This window comes from Limanda limanda, chromosome 7 (assembly GCF_963576545.1).
Source record: "Limanda limanda chromosome 7, fLimLim1.1, whole genome shotgun sequence".
Taxonomy (NCBI): Eukaryota; Metazoa; Chordata; class Actinopteri; order Pleuronectiformes; family Pleuronectidae; genus Limanda; species Limanda limanda.
This window is the reverse complement of record NC_083642.1, coordinates 25,174,746-25,194,086: the sequence shown is the minus strand read 5'-3', so window position 1 is coordinate 25,194,086 and position 19,341 is coordinate 25,174,746. Positions and strand designations below refer to the sequence as shown.

Here is a 19,341-nt window from a genome sequence, read left to right as displayed (position 1 = left end):
ACCTGCGGCGGGATCTTACCGGTACAGCCCGACCACCCTGCAGACGCTTACGGTCTCTCGCTGCTCCCCCCCCCGACGGCAAACACGCCGCCGGGCCTGCGCACCACCCGAAGCAGGGGGCACGCGAGTGAGAGAGAGAGAGAGAGAGAGAGAGAGAGAGAGAGAGAGAGAGAGAGAGAGAGAGAGAGAGAGAGAGAGAGAGAGAGAGAGAGAGAGAGAGAGAGAGAGAGAGAGAGAGAGAGAGAGAGAGAGAGAGAGAGAGAGAGAGAGAGAGAGAGAGAGAGAGAGAGAGAGAGAGAGAGAGAGAGAGAGAGAGAGAGAGAGAGAGAGAGAGAGAGAGAGAGAGAGAGAGAGAGAGAGAGAGAGAGAGAGAGAGAGAGAGAGAGAGAGAGAGAGAGAGAGAGAGAGAGAGAGAGAGAGAGAGAGAGAGAGAGAGAGAGAGAGAGAGAGAGAGAGAGAGAGAGGTGCGCCGTGCGTAAAGGCGCGCGTTGCTCCAGCCTCCTGCTCAAGTAACGAGCCAGATTTGAGAATATAAGGAGTAGAAAGTACAGACATTAGTGTTAAAATGTATCGAGTAAAGTAATAAGTCGTCAGGAAAATAAATATTCAAGTAAAGTACAGATATAAGCATTTGTACTTTGTTACTTAACACCACTGCATATTTATATAAACAGCAGGGCACTTGTTTTTTTCTTTCTGTGTATCTTTTTTGGGGGGAAATTCACTAAATCTTTCAAATTTAAGACAATCAACTGAGTACAGTGATATGATCGTGTCACACTTCCATCCATCCATTCTTACATCATCAACCATGCTGCGTATCCTAGCTGACATTGGGCGTGAGGTGGTAACAGGTTACCATGCGTATCATAGGATCAACTACAGAGACATACAGTCCTTCAGACTCACAGTCACGCATTTGTCTCTAATCAACTTGACCCCAATCTGCATGTCTCTGGCCTGTGGGATGAAGCTGGAGCCCTTACAGACACATGAAAAACCTAAAGACATCTAACGTGATAGTCTCACTTAAAGACCAAACAAAGCTTTTAGGTTGAATTTCTCTCTGCACATTTATACAGCTGGCAAATTATCTCAGTTGGCAACCAGTTAAAATAACACAGCAGTTTAATGGGCTTCTGGTAGGAGGTCATTATAACACAGATGAACAACTGCTTCAGTATCAACTGTGTGGAAGAAGATCAGCTGCCAGGGAGACAATGGACCTTGGATTGTGCAGTGAATTTCCATGGAGACGGTTCATCCTGCTACAGTATGTGGTGGTAAATGTCACACTGTCATGTGGGGCATCACAATGTGTGTGTGTGTGTGTGTGTGTGTCTGCGTGTGTGTGTGTGTGTGTGTGTGTCTGTGTGTGAGACCACTGACAGTTATGTATTCTAGTCACACTGTGGGACCCTAAGCACATGGACGGCTGCTGCCCTTAACTTTTTATCCACATTGAGGAAAAGAGATATTAATACAATTCACAGGTTTATTTGGATGTATTTGGATGATGATACATTTTCAGACAATTATTTAAAGCTATTTTTTACTCAAGTTTCATAAACACAGAGAGCAGCTGAGACGTTCATGTTTCCAGAGCACACAAATGTAGAGATAGTAAAAGATCGCTATTTCCTGTTTAGATAGAAAATTTGACTTCAGAGACACAACCCAGGAGGTTTGTGGCCAAGTTCTGCCGAGCTAGCTCGTCTCTCAAGCTGATGGTTGAGCCGGTTATACTTTATCTCTGATTGTGTAACGGATAAATGTGAAATTTGTGGTCGAAAGTCCCCTGCATGAGTCACACCCATCGTGAGAGATTAAACATTCACAGCACTCTGCTTTATTATTCCACTGATGAGTTAATGGATAAAAAACATTTCACAGCAGTTAAAAAAAGTACGACTTATATTTCAAGAAAGACAGCTGGCAATGTCAAAATTATATTTTCTTTACTGAACTTAGTATATGTTTACTGTGTCAACGTTTTTTGTTTAAAAAGGAAATCTGAAAGGAATGAAAACAGAACAACTATGGCTCATTGGAAACAAGAGCTTTCATCACTTTTAATTGGGCTCATTTGGTTGTCATGTGTTTTTGGTCCTTTTGTTTATTTGTTTATTGGTATACTGCCATCTGTATTTAGTATTTAAGAATAAAAAGAATAGACCTGAAGACAGAAAATGCATGCAGTGTAATTACAATTCGAACAAGTTGATCGAAGACAATGGAGGAAATAAAGCATTAAAAACAAACAAGCAAATAATTAAAAGGTATTTTATTAAAATGTATGTATACAAAATGTCTTTATATGTACTGTATTCTTCTCACGTTCTTTATTTTAGTTTTTTTTTTGTCATTAGTGTGGACCATCCCTGTCAAATAAACAATTAAATAAAAATATGTGCATCTGCATGTCCCAACTCACAGATGAATATTTTACTTTAATAACACACTGATAATTTTCCATGCCATACATTCATATACTGTACCTTGGCAGAGCTAAAACATATGTGATTTATAAATGTAATGACGGTTAATCTTGAAGTCTCTACGGTATTTAAATCAATTAAATAAAATGATCACGGGTTACCACCGATAGAGAATACGTACTTCTTGTATTTACTCTGAATGCAGAACTTCTGCTTTACACAGTATTTTTTGTTTCTGTGAGTTCTTGTGAGGACTTGAAGACAGGATGTGATTTATATCTAAAAGCTTACAGCCATATCATTATTTTCTCTCTTATCCCCTGATCTGAGTGTCACCTGCCCATTTGAAGATATTACATGCAACAGTGTTCCGTGCACTCAGAAGCAGTTGGTGGCTTTTTAAAATCTACTCAGGAGGAACTTTAGCGGTTAACTCAAAGGTGCTAAAGAGTCGTTCTTTGAGTTGTGTTCTTCACTGTGCATCAAAGTGTGGTTATTTTCATTTCTTAATGTTATGTTACAGGTCTGGAAAGTCAGAAGCCATAAAACCACAGCTCTGTGCTACTCTGACATGTTTTCAAGTTGCACGTGTGACCTCAGACCACATCATGCAGCGATCACATACAATATCTGACCCTGTGCACATCAAGCTTATTATTTAGTTTGAAAAAGTTTTTTTCACTGCTGACACATTCATTCAATTTGAATGAATTGAAGAAGTTTTTTATCACGTAGTAATAATGTACCTTCTTCAGCCCTATGAGAGACATTGGGATTTGTGAATATGGGCTACACATATAAAATCTGACTGATTGATTTATAATGTAACTATATAGAAGAGTTCAGATTTACCTCTTGCTAAAGCCCAAGTAAAGTAATGTTAGCTCAGTCCTACTTTAACCGATGAATCATTACTGATGGAGGAAGTTTCAGATCATTCACCTAAATGAAGAATATGAATACAGATTGCTAGAACACATCACTGTAAAAAATAATCCCTGAAACTCTGTGAGAAAGCCAGATATTTTTTATATCACCGTTTTTCTGCTTTTATGATGAGCAGAGCTTGGTATTTTTCTTTTCATTCTCTGCAAAGTAAACTTTCCTTTCTAAGTTTTATATATAGCATGTTGAAATGTATCTAATGTGAAGTCTCAAATGGCTCTCTCGAAGACAGCGAAATGTGGTGGTCTGAGCTAATATATATATATATATGTCTGTGTGTGTGTGTATACATGTATTTATGTCTATATATGTGTGTGTATATATATGTGTGTGTATACATATATATAAAAAGTCTGTGTGTGTGTGTGTGAGTCTGTGTGTAAGCGTGATATACTTACTTTTGGTGGGCATATCCTGAATGATATAAAGCTAGGCTCTTCTGCCTCATTCTCACTAGTCATGAGCTGAGCTGGTGATGATGTGGTTCCTCAAAGTCTTCATCGCTCCTTGAAGGTACAAGGTAAGTTACAGCTGTTCTCTTTAAGCTCTGCCTCGATATTTGTGACACATTTAATCTGAACAGTGCTGTACCAGGTTTAACAAACTTTAAGGTAAGATATATACTGTTTATAAATACCGTATGTATCTAAAAATGCATTATTTCCTATAATGTTAACAGCTCAGATAATAACGTTTCTGTTGGTTGCGTAGCAATAAGTATTATTACCGATAATCAACAATATATCACCCAGGTTCCAAATTAGCAGTTTGGTCATGATAAAAGGTGAGTAAGACGTTTAAGCATTGGCTCACAACTTTGTTTTTTGTATTTGTCATTTAATATAATAATGAATTAATTATAAAATAACATTATCAGATTTTGGCAAGCTATTTGAGAAGTCCTGTGAGTTTTCAGTTTTTATTGAAATTAAAATTATATATGAAGTCATTTCACATGTCCTCTGCTTGAGTTATTAAATTATATTCATACTATTAATTGTATAATCGTATAAATAATATATTTATACTTAATTGTATTTTACTTATTACAGCCCAAAATTACAGATATGTTAAATAAAGCATTTTTAAATAATGCATCAAATCATTCATTTGTGGATTTGGCGTTCACAAGCTGAAAATGTGTTAATAAATATTTAAACATGAAAAAACATTAAAATAAAATAAAAACAGGGACAACCCTGTCTAACATATGTGCACAATTTAACTTGTTCTGAGTAAATATAATTTTTCTGAGGAATAATTTACGTGGTTCAGGAGGACGAGCGTGTCATCCACAAAACAGAGGGTTGGTAGTTCATAATCCACAAGGGTAATCAACAATATAGGAAATGGTGTGATAATGATGATGTTGGCTGCTTTGTTTGTTATTATAACGTTCATGCTCTTCTAGATCTAAATAAGCCTGGATGGTTGTGGATGTGAGGGCGCTGTCCAGAACTCAACAGACTCGGGTAAGAGTTAACATCATGCATATTCAGTACACATCAACAGGATTCTGTCCATCTGCAGTACATGATTAAGTAATGTGTAATGTAAAAATACTGTTTTGCAATGAATCCTACAATCGAAATTCTAGCTGAATGTTTACTTCAAATATTCAAAGTAAAATAAAAAAATTACAGAATTAATAACTTTTTATTTTGTTAGTACCAATGCTTTAATTACCTTTTACACTGAACAGTGCATTCCACCTATACACAGCTTCTAACAAAGTATCACAGACCAAAAAGGTTGGGAACCACTCTAATAAAATACGATATTTTATAAGTGTATCACTGTACTTTGTAACATGTAAGTAATATACTCATATAAAAATACTCTGAAAGCATATATGTACAAAGTGAAAATAGTCCAGGAAAATACAAGACTGCTGGATGTATAAACAGTAGAAAAATCGACATAAAAGGTGAAAAAAAAGAAAATGGTCCATTTTGGTCAATTATAGGGTTCCCACAACATTCAATTTTTAACATGCAAACATTAACATGCCTCCATACTACTTTTGTGGTGTCATCCAAGGTTCAGCAAGCCCCCGAAATCCATCGTGTGGGTACGTCCTACGGCTTGGCCACTTCCAGTGGACTTTTGGGCTTAAAACAGAGTACATTACCTTTTTTATGACTGGTCTAAAGAATGCTTTAGTGGCTAAATAATCTGCCGGTATTTGCTACAAACAACTTCCTCACATAATTTGCTGTTTGCAACCACAGGAAAAATCAAAATTAAACTCTTCAACAAGTGTTGGGGGACTGTCAACATTTGTAATGAGTAGCGGTGTGGAGGTGTGTGTGCAGACTCCTGGACGCTCGGTCGGTATGGATGCTGTGTAAAAACCTGGTCTGTGCGGCCACAACACTTGCTCGTTACAGACTACCAATCTGACTTGGCGCAACTTCATTATGAAGGACGATGGTAACACATATAAACCAGCCTAGGTTTTTTGCTCAGGTAATCAATTCAGACTCATTAATTTGTCAAATTGAATATGTCAGGGATTTCCTCAAAATTTTCACTTCAGATCAGTTTTTTTCAGATTTATCTTTCAGGTTCTTCAGTAGTTTGCTGAAATCTTTACAGATTCCAGTGAAATCTGGAGAGGTGACCGATTTGTTTTCAATAATCCATCGAGAGAAGGATAAATTGTTCACAAAAAGTGTAGGCAGTTTTAAAGTGAATTTCAGATTACAGAATATATACCTTTAAATGTTATCTGCAGTCCATTGAATATATTGCATGTAACAATGCATACATTACACATGTTGCATGTATAACACTATGAATGCATATGGCCTGCGCACATTACTATTAAAGTAGCCCCAACTTATAATTGACCCATTTATTTTCTACAGCATTACTTCTTCCAAATGCTTGAAGATGTGAATTGTGTAATGTAAAACTCTTAAACACAAGTTACATTATTCACCAGTAGGTGATGGCACTACTGCCGACTCCAGTGCACCAGTACGTGTAACCTTTTTTTGCTCTTCTGAATAATCCCAATTTATCAAGGGTGCACCACTCATCTAATTTAAGTATTATAGGCCGGAGTTTGACAAAGGAACAGTATGTTGTAAAGGTTATAGTAAATGGTAAGGTGGCCGAGACGTTTCACAGACGTACATTAATAGAAAACACGAATGCAATTGCCACAACACAAATGTAAAGGCCACACAATGGAAACACAACCACAATGGAAGTGAGCGAAGACCGATGTAGACCAAACAAGCAGTTACTTATGCGGTCAAGTGAGCAGTTATTCGTAAAAAAGGATGAATTGAAAATGTTTGTGTGGCAATTGATGATGTCGCACCATGTCTCACCACAGCCAGAGACAAACCATTGGCTTTTCAGAATCTTTTTATTCACTAAAAATAAACTCACAACGTACAACTTAGATACAGCCGTGTCTGCTGGCCGTGAAGCTTTGCAGCTCAGTGTCTCTCAGGGTCATCATGTACATCTCGCGTCTCCCTCTGTTCTCTCTATCTCAGTCCCCCCCCCCCCCCCCCTCCCCCTCTGGCAGCTCCACTGCTGCCTTTTGAATCCAGGGAGCGTTGATTGGCCAACTAGTCTCCTCTGTGCCAATCCCCTCTGCCTGGTTCACCTGGAGATGCTCACTGATCCACCTCCACATTGGTTCTCTTTGTTTTTAGATGTTCCAAGCACCTTTATCGTAACACTTCAACTATCACAGCGCTCACACATCAATGACTTGATCTCAGCTCATTTCAAAGTCAACATCTGTTGTCGCTCACATCCGTTATGCTTGTGTGCCCCTTGTTGTTGTGTTGTAGCGGTTACATTCTTGTTTCCCGTCTTTGGTCTTGTTTGAGATGTCTCAGCCACTGAAGACTTGGCCATTCTTAACTGTGTTTCTTAATATCTGAGAACTTCCTTGAAGGATCGGCACATTCATTAGGGAAATATTGAACTTTTGTTAATATTCTTTCCGAGAAGATTGATATTATCCTAGCTTAGATATAGACAGGATGTGGCAGGAAACAGCGAGTCTGAACCCCTGTAAATGGTACATTTTTTATAATGTTTCGTTTTCTTACCCAACTTTAAGCCATAAAACCAAACAGCGTTCTACTAAACGTGGAGACTTATGACTCGAGGACCAATGCAAAATTTAAGTTAACTTTATTTTCTCAACAATGAAATGACAAACATTCCTAAGGCACTGTCAACCTTGGTTAGTTGGAAAGATTTAAATTACTATATCTTTTATCGTAGACATACCCTGGACAGGTCGCAAAGTGTATTGTAACAGTCAAATTAGAGTTGCCTTCAATTAACCTAACAGGACTGTGGGAGGAAGCCGGTGTAACTGGAGATCTAACTCTAACCCACACAGACACGGGGAAAACATACAAACTACGGCCGAGCAAGGATTCAAACTCTTGCCTTGCAGCGAAAATGCTAACCACTGCACCACAGTTTCACTCCTATATTTAAAATTGAAATATATAGAAATATATATATTATCACAATGTAATAATAATGAATAACATCAACAATAATAATAGCATCTGCTGCAGCAATAGTAAGCCTCCTATCTTAGTTTTTTGTTTTGAAAACACTTTCAAAACATCAACACAAAAAAACTAAACCTATTAAAGTTGAAATTGAAGAAAACCTTATTTGTATTCATTTTATTATTTATTATTTTTTATGAACATTTATTTATTTCACAGAAAATGCCAAGTTCAGCATAACTGCTTCAAGTCAAATATCGATATGACTTGGATTTGCCCCTTAAATCTTTCTCCAGTATTTCAGTAAAAGCTGTGTCAGGAGCTAGTTGCAAGGGTCACAATGGCAGCATTTCAATAAGTGACAACAGGTCAGGTCAAACTTATATCCAGTGTTGTTTGTCTCTGACTTATTGTATAATTTATGTGAAATTTTTCTATATTACACCATATGTTTGTCTTTTTAAGTTTTTAAGCCCCCATTTTCTCTGTCAGACAAATCCCTCTGTTGTGTTCTCTGGATTAAAACTAATGAATCTAAAGACCAGTTTTAATTGGATTCCACCAGGTCACCTTGGAAACAGCGCTGAATTGCACTGCTGATCACAACGACGTCAAGCAAAGTGTCACCAAGACGTCTTGTGTGTGTCCGACCAGCAGAGATCTACTGTTACCATGACCAAAGCCTTTACCACAAATTCAGTTACTAGTTCCAAGAATATTCATATTGTGTATTGGTTTGGAATGAGTTTTTTTTATTTGGTAAATGTAAATGCATTTAACATTAAATAATATGCTGCTTTAACATGGATTATTAAAATCAAGATGAATCAATCACCGTTCCCATGTAAGTAAATGCAGAGAAGGTAATGGGACTGTGTTTGATTTTAGGATATGAGCCCAAAACACCCAAACCCCTATAGCATATATTATTCTGGGATTTTAACGGATGAACATTGTCAAGAAAGCTCAAGAATGTCACGAACATCCCTGGTGAGTATTATACTCTGTTACACTTTTCTTATTGCTTCACTTACAATTCAACACAGTTTATCATATGCATTGGGGGCATTTTGCCACAAGAGGTCAGTCTTTCTGCATGACGACTAAAGTCTGACTATTTGTAAACCTTTTAATTTAATGGTATTGATGGATTTATGTTTCAGCTCATAGAATTTTGTGTTTTAGCGGTTTGACCTACCAATGTTCACTTGAAAGCAGAAGCCAGCTCAGAATTGTAGCAACAATCTGAAAAACCTAATCAGGTTGTGCTTGTTGTAACTGCTGGTGTTTGTCATGTACCAGTAAATAACTGATGGATGATGTATGAAGGGAAAATGCTGTCAAGACAAGAAAATGGTGACTATGAGGAAGACAGGAGTAAAGGCAATAAGATGGAGGACTTCAGTAGTGACAGTGAGTCTCAAAATATATTTGTTAAAAAATAATAATAATGTTGTTATTCTATTGTATTGTGACTGTCCAGTTGCATTACACACACACAGACACATATATTATATTCGATATTTTTCATGTTTTTTGACTCATTATTCAAACCCAAACCTATGTACTTATGTATTCATTTATACAGTCCAATGCATTGTAATGAATAATGTATGAACATAGCTTTTTAATATCATTGCTTTATATTTTTTGGATGGAAAATAATGCTTTTGAATTCCCAAAGTTTTTTAAATTTTCTAAATGAATTCTCATGTAAAAGTAACAACTTATTTTAAAAAATAGGATGACTTTTTTTCATATTTTATGATGGCTTTGTGATTTGAAATGTCGTCAGTGAGGAGATACATGTGATTGTTTTTAAGTAGGATTCAGATTGGAGGCTGAGGTCGTCTTGGAGAATGAGCACTTTCTCTTTTACTTAAGATGACATTTGACAAAACAATGGAAAGTTTTGAAACAGCTCCATCACATTGATAATATAATACACACAGGGGTTTAAAGCCTACTGAAATCAAATTTAATCTGGCAATGTTAATCCTGCCTAACCCTAGCGCCTCTTTATTCTGATTTAATGGAAAAACATACAAAACATTTAAATTACCAACAAGCAAGTTTTATATATATATATATATATATATATATATATATATATATATATATATATATATATATATATATAAATCTCTTTTTTATGCAGTAGATATTTGCTAAAATTATCAAAAATACATTTTCAGATAAAACAAAAATGTAGTGTAAAAGAATAAAAGTACACCCTTTGATAAATTACACATATCGATAGATAATTGCAATCAGATGAGGTTTTTCAGTTTATGAAGTATTGCTTAAAGAAATGTACTTTAAGATGAAGTGACCTCTTTGACTCACATTTATATGGTACAATGTGTCAGACTGTCATCAAATCACAAGTCAGGAAGACAAATGGTAAAAAATGTAATTTTGTTTAATTGTAGCCAGAGACTATCAGTTGTATCCTCTACTTACCTTGAATGATGACCCTTAGTCTGGAAATGGTTTAGATGTTGAGTATCAAACTGTATGTTATATATGTGTTATATAGTTTGATGCACAGCACAATAAGCCGTTTTCTTCACCGCTGGTCTTTTCAAGGGGAAATCTGATATTTTTCAACCTGTCTTCTGTTTATAAATGTGGGTGTATAAATAAATGGTACTTCCCAAACGTTTGGAATTGGTCCAATAGATCGCCTTCACCATCAGCTGTGGCACAGCAGCAGTGGTTACAATGTTATTGTATGGGGCAACTGCAACAGTCAAAGAAATGTCCCCTTAAAGGTATTTATTTTTCAAATAAAAAACCCAGATTGCCTGCCAAGCTTCTATGAGGACTGTTGCCATGTCAACACAATAAGTTAAGCCAATAATAACTTTTTCCTCCACTCTGTCCGCTGCAGGTATCCCAACTCTTGGCACCTAATTTCTGATGAGGAAAATATGCTTTGACGGGCCTTTCCTTCTCTAGATGGCAGTAGCAATCGCTGTCAAATGGTCACTGCAGAACTGGAGGGTAACGAGGTGCAGAGATTTTTTAAAATTTTTTGTATTCTTTTTTTGCTGAACATACATGTAGTGGCCGTTCCACTACGTTCCAATAAGACGGCCACTTGGTTTTGTCTGAGGGAGTACTTTTAACAGCTGACTCGTGTCCACATACTAGTCAGGCCCGACCCTGCGTGGCAACCCACTGTTCCACGAACACATGAGGCGGGTTAATCTTGAAGTGATTTTATTCAAGTTGGTGTGGCTGTAAGCCTTACAGCACCTGATATTCCCAGGCAGTCTTCACGTAGATGTCACTCAAGATTGCAAGCATGTTTCACGTTAAAATCACGGTCAAAACTTGTTGGAGTAAACTCCTGCAGACTCCTTAAACTCACCAATCTTCTTGTGCGTCACTTAACCAGCCCCGCTGGCTCACGACCCACCTGATATAGAGAACCGCCTTACGGCTTCATCAAACTGTTGCAAAAACAACCCGCAAACAGTGCTCAAAACAAAATATACTTGAAATATAGAAACCATGATATACAGCATAAAATTTAACTGCACAAAACTTAAACTATAAACCTGGATAATATAAGAGATTGTAAACCAACATAAATATTTAACTATACACACACATACTGCATAATGGCTCTTACAATACATTTCATGTTAAAGTCAATTGGAAGAGCAGCGTAGTATGCATCACAATTCAACTGCAGGCCTAATCCCAGTTTATGTGTTGAGAAAAAATAAAAATAAAAAAAAAATAATAATATAATTTTTCCAATTTATAAAATTGCAAATCTGTGGATATTGGAATCGTCAAATTCTACAGCAAGTAAATTGTCTCTTGTCTCAAACACACTTTGCAGTCCGTAGATTAAGAGCTCACCTCTGAGCTTTAACACTGCAATGAACACTGACTTGATATCTATAAGATCTGCAGGAAATCTCCATCTTCATTACAGGGGTGTAATGATTTGACCCAAATGTTTGCATCCATGTTGAGCACCATTAAGCTATTATTTTACAGTTTCTAAATCACACAATAGTAAACAATGAAAGCTTCGTATGGTGGCACGGCCTTTGATTGGCACAATTAAGGAATGCAGAGACACAAACTATGTCTGTCTCCATATTTATTTTATTTAATTGATTTATTATGAGTTATTGCTTTTGATCTTGCTGTGCATTTGCCACAAAGAGCGCAGCAGTGCCCCTGGCTGACGAAAGGAAAGAACAACTCAAACCCTGCTTCTGCTCACAACATTTGGAATACAGTTTCATCTCTATGCACTTAAACATTCACTATAATCTCTCAAACATTTGGCTCCAATGTGCAAGACATGTGAGAGCAGCTGCTTGCTACAAATGTTAACATGAGTAAGAGCATCCATAAGGTACTGACAGACAAGCTAGTGCTGCTTTCAAGAGATTGACATAGCTGCTAGAGCCTCACATGTTTAGTCAGGAGTTAACCAAGGGCCGCTGAGATCCCAGAGACAGCGATACACCCAAAGGGACTAATTTGTGAGCAGCAGCTCTCGTATGTTATGAAAACATTACACTCGGCCATGCTGTCAGAAAGCCTTGCTGATGGTTCATGATGTAGAATGAAGTCTGCTGCTCTGTGGCTGGAGCTGAAATAGATACAATGGAGACATAGTGATCTGTTTGTGATCGGAGAAAGGTATTCATCCTGTCTCTTCTCTTACAACTATATTTTTGTAAAGATGAAACTTTTTCTTGTGACATTAGGACGTTATCATAAATACTATTCTCACGTGGATTATTGGGGACCGAAAAGTCTATTGTGACATGAAATCAAACATCAATTTTCCTCTGGTGAATCATGGATCTAATCTGTGGAAACACAGATTTAATGTAGAGAACAGTTTCAGTTGCTGCGTTTCTGTGGAGGTTGGAGACAGACGAGTCATCAACTGGGAGAAAGAACCCAGTTGTGTTGATTTTCCATAACAGAGAGTATGGGGATTATTATTAATAGTGCCCCCGGGTGTATGGTGCCATGCAAAAAGCCTGGATATCTTGACCATGACTGTGTGTGTATTTGTGTGTGTGTGTGCGTGTGTTTGAATGGCTCAATTGTAAACAAGGACTTTCAGAGTTGTCCCATATCCTCCAATGTCATGATGAAAAAGCATGTTCTAACTTGATGCAATAAAGCACTAAAGCTGCATAAATAGTGGATTCATTTAGATAACACCAGTACCTCAATCACGACATGACAGAGTGGGAGGTTGTGCAGTTAAACCTGGATCACGTTATATGAGCAGTTCTCCTTAAACCAGCTTTATGGGGTGGAAGTCTGGAGATTGTGCTGCTCTTCATCATGTGAAGCTTCTGTGTAGTTCTTCACTTTTAATGTTGTGAGTCATTATCTTGCTATAGGATTAAGCCCTGAGCAAAGTATATGCCTGCCTGTAATACTTGTCTTTTTTAGAGCTGTACTAATGCATTACTACTAAGAGTACTACTTCTTGCAGTTCGGTATTTAGTTTGTTTAGTAACCGTTTGTTGCAATACTGCCTTTGAACTGATTTGATTGTCAATAAAAGCAGCTGAAGAACACCTGTAGTAAATATTAACTTTAACCTCCAAGGTTGCATTTGCTGGAGGAAAGTTAACCAATGTCTTTTATGTATTTCACCTTCTTTAAACATTCTATTTAATATGTCATTTAATTTATTAAATACCAAGCAAGGTTTACTTGCATATAATATATAAATGTACATATAGTCTATAATACTTTACTAATATGGTGTGTTGGTACTCTAGCATCAAATATGCTGGAGTAAAAAAAAAGGGAAATGATGAAGGAAAGCTTGTGATGATTAAACATCTGATTCTCATGTACAGACAGTTTCTTAGATATGATACAATATCTCTTTACTAAGTTCTTTAGCTTGTACTTTTACAGGAAAGCATGATCTCTCACTTCTGTGCAATGCAAAACCTGAAAAGTTAATTGTGTCTATAAGTTATTTTTAAAGCCAAGACTTCAGACAAAGAAATACATATTTATATATCTCCTATAATGACACAACATAGGTATGGAAAGCATTATTTTAATCTTTGAAATCACTGGTATGTGTGTTAACACCATCACATATAGTTAGTGAGTCATATGCTGTCGCGGGCTTTGCGGTAGGATCTGCCTTGGCTGTATTAGCGTATGATGTGCAGTCAGGACCAGAAGTCAATGGAAAGATGACCCTGGTGTAGTGTAATGCCCTAAATATGCTGTAAAGCATGATGGGGGCATGCAAGGCTACAGCTCGGGCTAAGTTGAGGTCTGCTGTCCTCAGATGCTGACATGCTGAGTACTGAAAGCACCTGTGGTGTCCCATGCACCCCAACAAATCATGATAGACCAAGACATCCATCATGGAGAGCCAGCTGCAGCAGATTGTCAGAGTAAAGAGGCTGAATAAGGTGAGTGACTTGAGTGAGAGACAGAGATCTATGGGCAATGGATCTAACTCCAAAGAAGATAATATTATATATCAACTCAGAAAAGTGGCTGAAAATTGCATTTTATTGATGATGACTCATTTGAATTGCGTTGTATATACATATACATTTCAACATATATAAAATCTTCTGAGCAATAATACAACAATCATGTGAAGTGTGTCACTGACACAGTAAGAACAGCAATGAGAGGAACTGTGCAACATAGATTTTTACTAAACCTATTCATTTATATACATTTCGTAATTGAATATAATTCTTTTGAAATCAAACTGTTGGGTATGCTCTCAAAGATAACGGAAGAAAAACATTATTATTTGTATCTTATTACCATGTAATTATATTTATTCTTAAACAGTTAGTTGGTCTTCGGTTGCTTTGTTAGGAGTCAACAACAAAAAAACAAGGATGACAAAAAGGTATTTTTGTGTCTTGCATCACTTGTAAATAATTTGAAAAGTATTTCTATATTAAATGAACAATGCAGGATCTGAAACTGGAATATTGTCAGATGTACAGACTAATACTGAAGAATAACCATTAACACAAATAAAAAGTCATGGTTTGTACATTTATTTCCTACTTACTCATAAGAATACAGTTCCACAAAGAGATAGAGAGGAGTGCAACTGAGGGCACCAGCTGGTATTGAATCAGGCAACATGTTGCAGTTGCCGTTAATATAAAGTATGTCTGAATGGTTAAGGACATCCCTGTGAAATCATCTTTTCTTTTTTTGGACACTTTACAGTGTGGATGCAATGTGCCTCCATGTCAATGTGTCTTCACTGCAAATTGCATGAAATATTGACCTTTGAGATTTAGGGCCTATCTTACGCTGTGATTTAGCTAGTTTTAGACTAACGCAGCTGTTATTTTCTCTACCTGGCTTTTAAAGGGAATGGCAGATGGTCCAGAACACAGCCACGATAAACTAGAAAGTACAACCCTTCTGAACCATGTACCTGGCTCAGCGATCTCTTTTCTAACTGCAGTGGAACAAGCATGAGGGGTTTTAGACATGCCCCAAACAAAGTTGAACCATGTGCTTTATATCATGTGCTACAATCAAAAGATAGAGCCTATAGTATAGTGTAATTACGAAATAAAAGAGGATTCAATAACACAGTTTGAAAGTCACTTAGCATTAGGAGGTTCCTCCACCTTGCTATGCACAGATGTATTTCTAGAGATGCTGGCTATTTCTTTTTCTGTTGTCTCCTGTTGCTCGTTCCCATATGCCTTCTTGAGCCAGTCCTTCTCTCCATATGCTCTCACCTCCCCAACTGTAACCCTCTCTCCTGCATCCAAAGCCAGGAGCTTACCAAACATCTCCATGGCTTCTGGAGTGAACCTTTTCCACAGAGGAGGAATGTTCTCCTCAGTGATAGGTCTCTCTTCCATTCTGCACCAGTCAGCAAACTCCAGGTAGAAGTCGTCTGAGTCCATGCAGCGCTCCCAGGGGAAGTAGCCCGTAAGAATGCAGAAGATAACCACTCCAAAGGCCCAGGTGTCCAGGCTTGGCTCCACGCTCAGGGGGGGAGCAGTCACTTCTTTCTGCCCCTCCAGCAGGGCCATGGTACAAAGCTCCGGGGCCATGTAGGGCAGTGTGCCTGTAATGAATCGTATCATCGTGCCTCTCTTCTGGGCCAGGCCAAAGTCTGCCAGTTTGACCTGGGTACAATGATTGTCCAGCAGAAGAATGTTTTCAGGCTTGACATCTCGGTGGACTAAGCCATGGCTGTGGATGAACTCCAAAGCACTGGCGATCTGGAGGACACAACGTTTGACTGAAGATTCTGGAATACCCATCTGAAATATAAGCATAATAAAATATGTATAAATAAAAGGAGTATAGAGCACTTTTTATCATTTTGCAAATGTGCCAGTATGAAAATTATCACATTAAGAGCATTAGTATGCTGACGTTACCACTCAATAGTACCTAGCCGCATTGATCAACTCAGCACTTTGTCTACTATTCTGTCACACAGGCTTCTGAGCACAGAATGCTGAGCACATGGATCTTTACTTCCATCTTTTCTGGGATCAAAACAAGCATCCTCACAAAAGAAAAAGAACTACAAACATGGCTCCACTGTTCCCTTACAGTACATCCACTCTCCAAGCGTATTAGCATCGCCATTTTCACTTGCTAGGTGCAGAAAATTGATTATATTGATTTTATCTAGATCATAGGTTAAAACATAACATTTATTTTTCCTTGGTAAGGTTGGTGCAGAGAACCCTTTGTGACAGACTGACAGAGTCACTGATAGAGTGCTGATGGGACCTATGGGGCTAATGGTGAGGTCACACCTAACATGGCGCAAATTTTCCATGTGTCAAGATTACATACAAATCGTGCAAGTTTCATGAGATTAAACCGGATAAACACAGATGATTTTTTTTCAAAATGTGTATATAATTTGTGTGTTTTGCTTTGTTTTTTTTTAATCTGGAGGACTAATTAGATGGACAAAAACATAGGACAGGCCTTTACTGTATAAGCATCTTACGCCTGTCTGTGCCTTTTCAGTCACCTTGTACATAGATTGTTGACTATGTGTATAATATTGATTATGTTTTCATGACTGAATAAAAAGATAATCCTACTTGGTATTTAAATGAGGTGTGATCAGGTGCATTGTTTGTGTATTGCTATCTTAAATCGATTGGACAATTGTTTTAATGAGATTTAAAGGTGCATTATCAAGATGGTAGAATGCCCATACAGATATGGGCACTCAAAACGCATACACTCTGCTTGTTTTACAAAGATGGTCTTTTTGTGCGTCCACCCTTTAATTCTTTGATAGCCTATGCACTTGTGAAAGCAAAGGAAGATCAAAAGCTTCCTAATGAGTCCACACTAGCTTCCTTCCGGAAGCCAAATGACTTTAGAGGTTTATTTTTTTCGGGGGGCGGGAGGTTCATTTACATCCTTCCCAGTTTGTGTTTGAGACTGTGGTCAAATATAACAGATAGTCTGTGTTAAAATAGAACCATTAGTCCTGTTGGGCCAATGTTTGGCTCACCTTTGGTTGGATGACAGCAAATAGGTCCCTGCCAATGACAAGCTCCTGGGCGAAGCAGTAGTGCTCATTAGACTGGAAGACGATGCCAAAGACGCCCACGATGCAGGGGTGGCAGGACAGGTGTAAGGAGATGCAGTACTCTCGCAGAAAGCCCGGCAGCTTAGTCGAGGCTTTGGGCATCACTTTCAAGGCCATGGGGGTCCCTGCAGACCATCCATACTTTACTGTGGTTATTATTAGCACTGCTCATTCACACCTCCTTTATCTAATGTCTAATAACAGCATTAAAATATCTATGAGCACTTCTGTGATACTGCACTGATACTCTGCATTTGCTGTTTACAGTTATAATTATCTAATATACCATTACATGTCTTTCCAAGGTCCTTCCTTCTCTCTCCTTAGATCTTTATTTATATCCAGTTGCAACATTGTCAAATATGCATCATCTTCATATACAGCAAAAACATAAAAAGCAAAGTTTCAGAGGTGTTTTGTGTGCCTGGAATGATTTTTTGGCGGTTGAACTGCTCTATGCCAATTGCATAATTCCTAAACAACTTTTAAGTTTAAGTTGTTAAGTGTAAAACATCATGTTTCGATAATAGGACAACCAGAGTTCTGAACAATCACAGATATAAATAAAATGATCCAAATCTAGTATTAAATAGCCAAGATTAGTTACATAGACGAGTATTAGATATCAAAGTGCAGTAATACCCCTGAAGCGGTGTGTCACCAGCAGCACTTTGCCGTATTTCCCTCTGCCGATCTCCTTGACGATGTTGAAGTGCTCCTGGATCTCCCGCTGACTGAGGCTCTGAGCCGTCAGCTCCATCAGTTCATCAATCAGGCTCCCGTCAGCGAGGCCCAGCTCAATCATCTCTACCTACACACGGCCAGAACCAAGAAGTGATTGTGAAGCTTTTTCACAAATTATAAAATAATCAAATCATTAAAAACAGGACAAATCAATACTTTCAAATGTCAATTAGTTTACATTCATACAAAATGGCTCTAGCTCAAAGATATGTCAAGTAAAACATGAAATTCAAGTAACTTAAAGTGTTCAACTAAACACATTGTATTGTCGTATGTTTTGTTTGAGTATAATCTGAGAATATGTCATAAAGTATCTGATATATAAAAAGACAAGAATGCAACAGTATGACACTATTATTGTATGTAGTTACACATGAAGAGTACAGTATATTAGACCTTTGTCTCCGCTGGGCATATCTATCAGAACTGTAATTAGAAACAAAGCATAATACATTTTGAAAAACATAAAAAAAACATTTCACATTATCTTCAGCAAATTATATTATAATTTGCACAAATACTTATTTTCAACAATGACTACTGACTGGGCCTTGTGTATGTGCAGTTGTGTAAAATACACAGTAAATGTAAAACACACAAAACACTTTTAGACATGCATTTAATTTTATATTCATTACGTTATGTTGTAAGTCTCTGACTTTCCTTTCTCTGTAAAGTGGCCTTGGCCTAAGTTATATGTATTATTAAATCACTGATACATTCAAACTCATTAAACCACTGTGTAAATGGGGAGTCCAAGTGGCCTAGTGCATTAAAATATTTTGTTATACTTTTACTAGTTTTATTTCTTCATTAACTATAGTGAAGTTTTATTCAATAATAGGAGTGGTGGATATGTATTCATATTAACCATGATTTATAATTGGTTGCTTGTAGGTCTTACCTTTTTGTCTGATCCCGATACAGTCACGTGAGTCTGAAAACAGGTAAACCGAACACACACAATGAAAGAGACTCACACCACCATGCGCACAACTGTCAAAAGGCAGCTCTTTGTTGTGGGAGTGCAGGTGGAAAGTTTGTCCTTACTGTCGTCCACCTTCTCCGCTGCTGCTGCTGCGTGTGCCAGAGTTCAGAGTGGACCTGAGAGCTTTTCACT

General features: G+C 37.6%; 1 protein-coding gene across 1 annotated transcript; it reads right to left on the bottom strand.

Moving 5' to 3' along the window:
• Nucleotides 1-15,498: 15,498 nt before the first annotated feature.
• si:dkey-8e10.3 (serine/threonine-protein kinase SBK1) lies at nucleotides 15,499-18,282 on the bottom strand. Its single transcript, XM_061074673.1, has 3 exons — nucleotides 18,120-18,282; nucleotides 17,400-17,602; nucleotides 15,499-16,173 (listed from the first exon to the last, which is right to left on the bottom strand). Exons 1-3 carry the CDS (start codon nucleotides 18,280-18,282, stop codon nucleotides 15,499-15,501), a joined length of 1,041 nt encoding a protein of 346 aa, XP_060930656.1.
• Between the last annotated feature and the right edge of the window lie 1,059 nt (nucleotides 18,283-19,341).

Bases quoted from the DNA above. Each gene is read 5' to 3' on its own strand.
- si:dkey-8e10.3 (XM_061074673.1), bottom strand. From the start codon at position 18,282: ATGATTGAGCTGGGCCTCGCTGACGGGAGCCTGATTGATGAACTGATG. The intron at 17,603-18,119 runs GTATTACTGCAC...GATGGTCTGCAG, and splicing joins GGTGACACACCGCTTCAGGG to GGACCCCCATGGCCTTGAAA. The intron at 16,174-17,399 runs GTGAGCCAAACA...CTTATATTTCAG, and splicing joins TTGCTGTCATCCAACCAAAG to ATGGGTATTCCAGAATCTTC.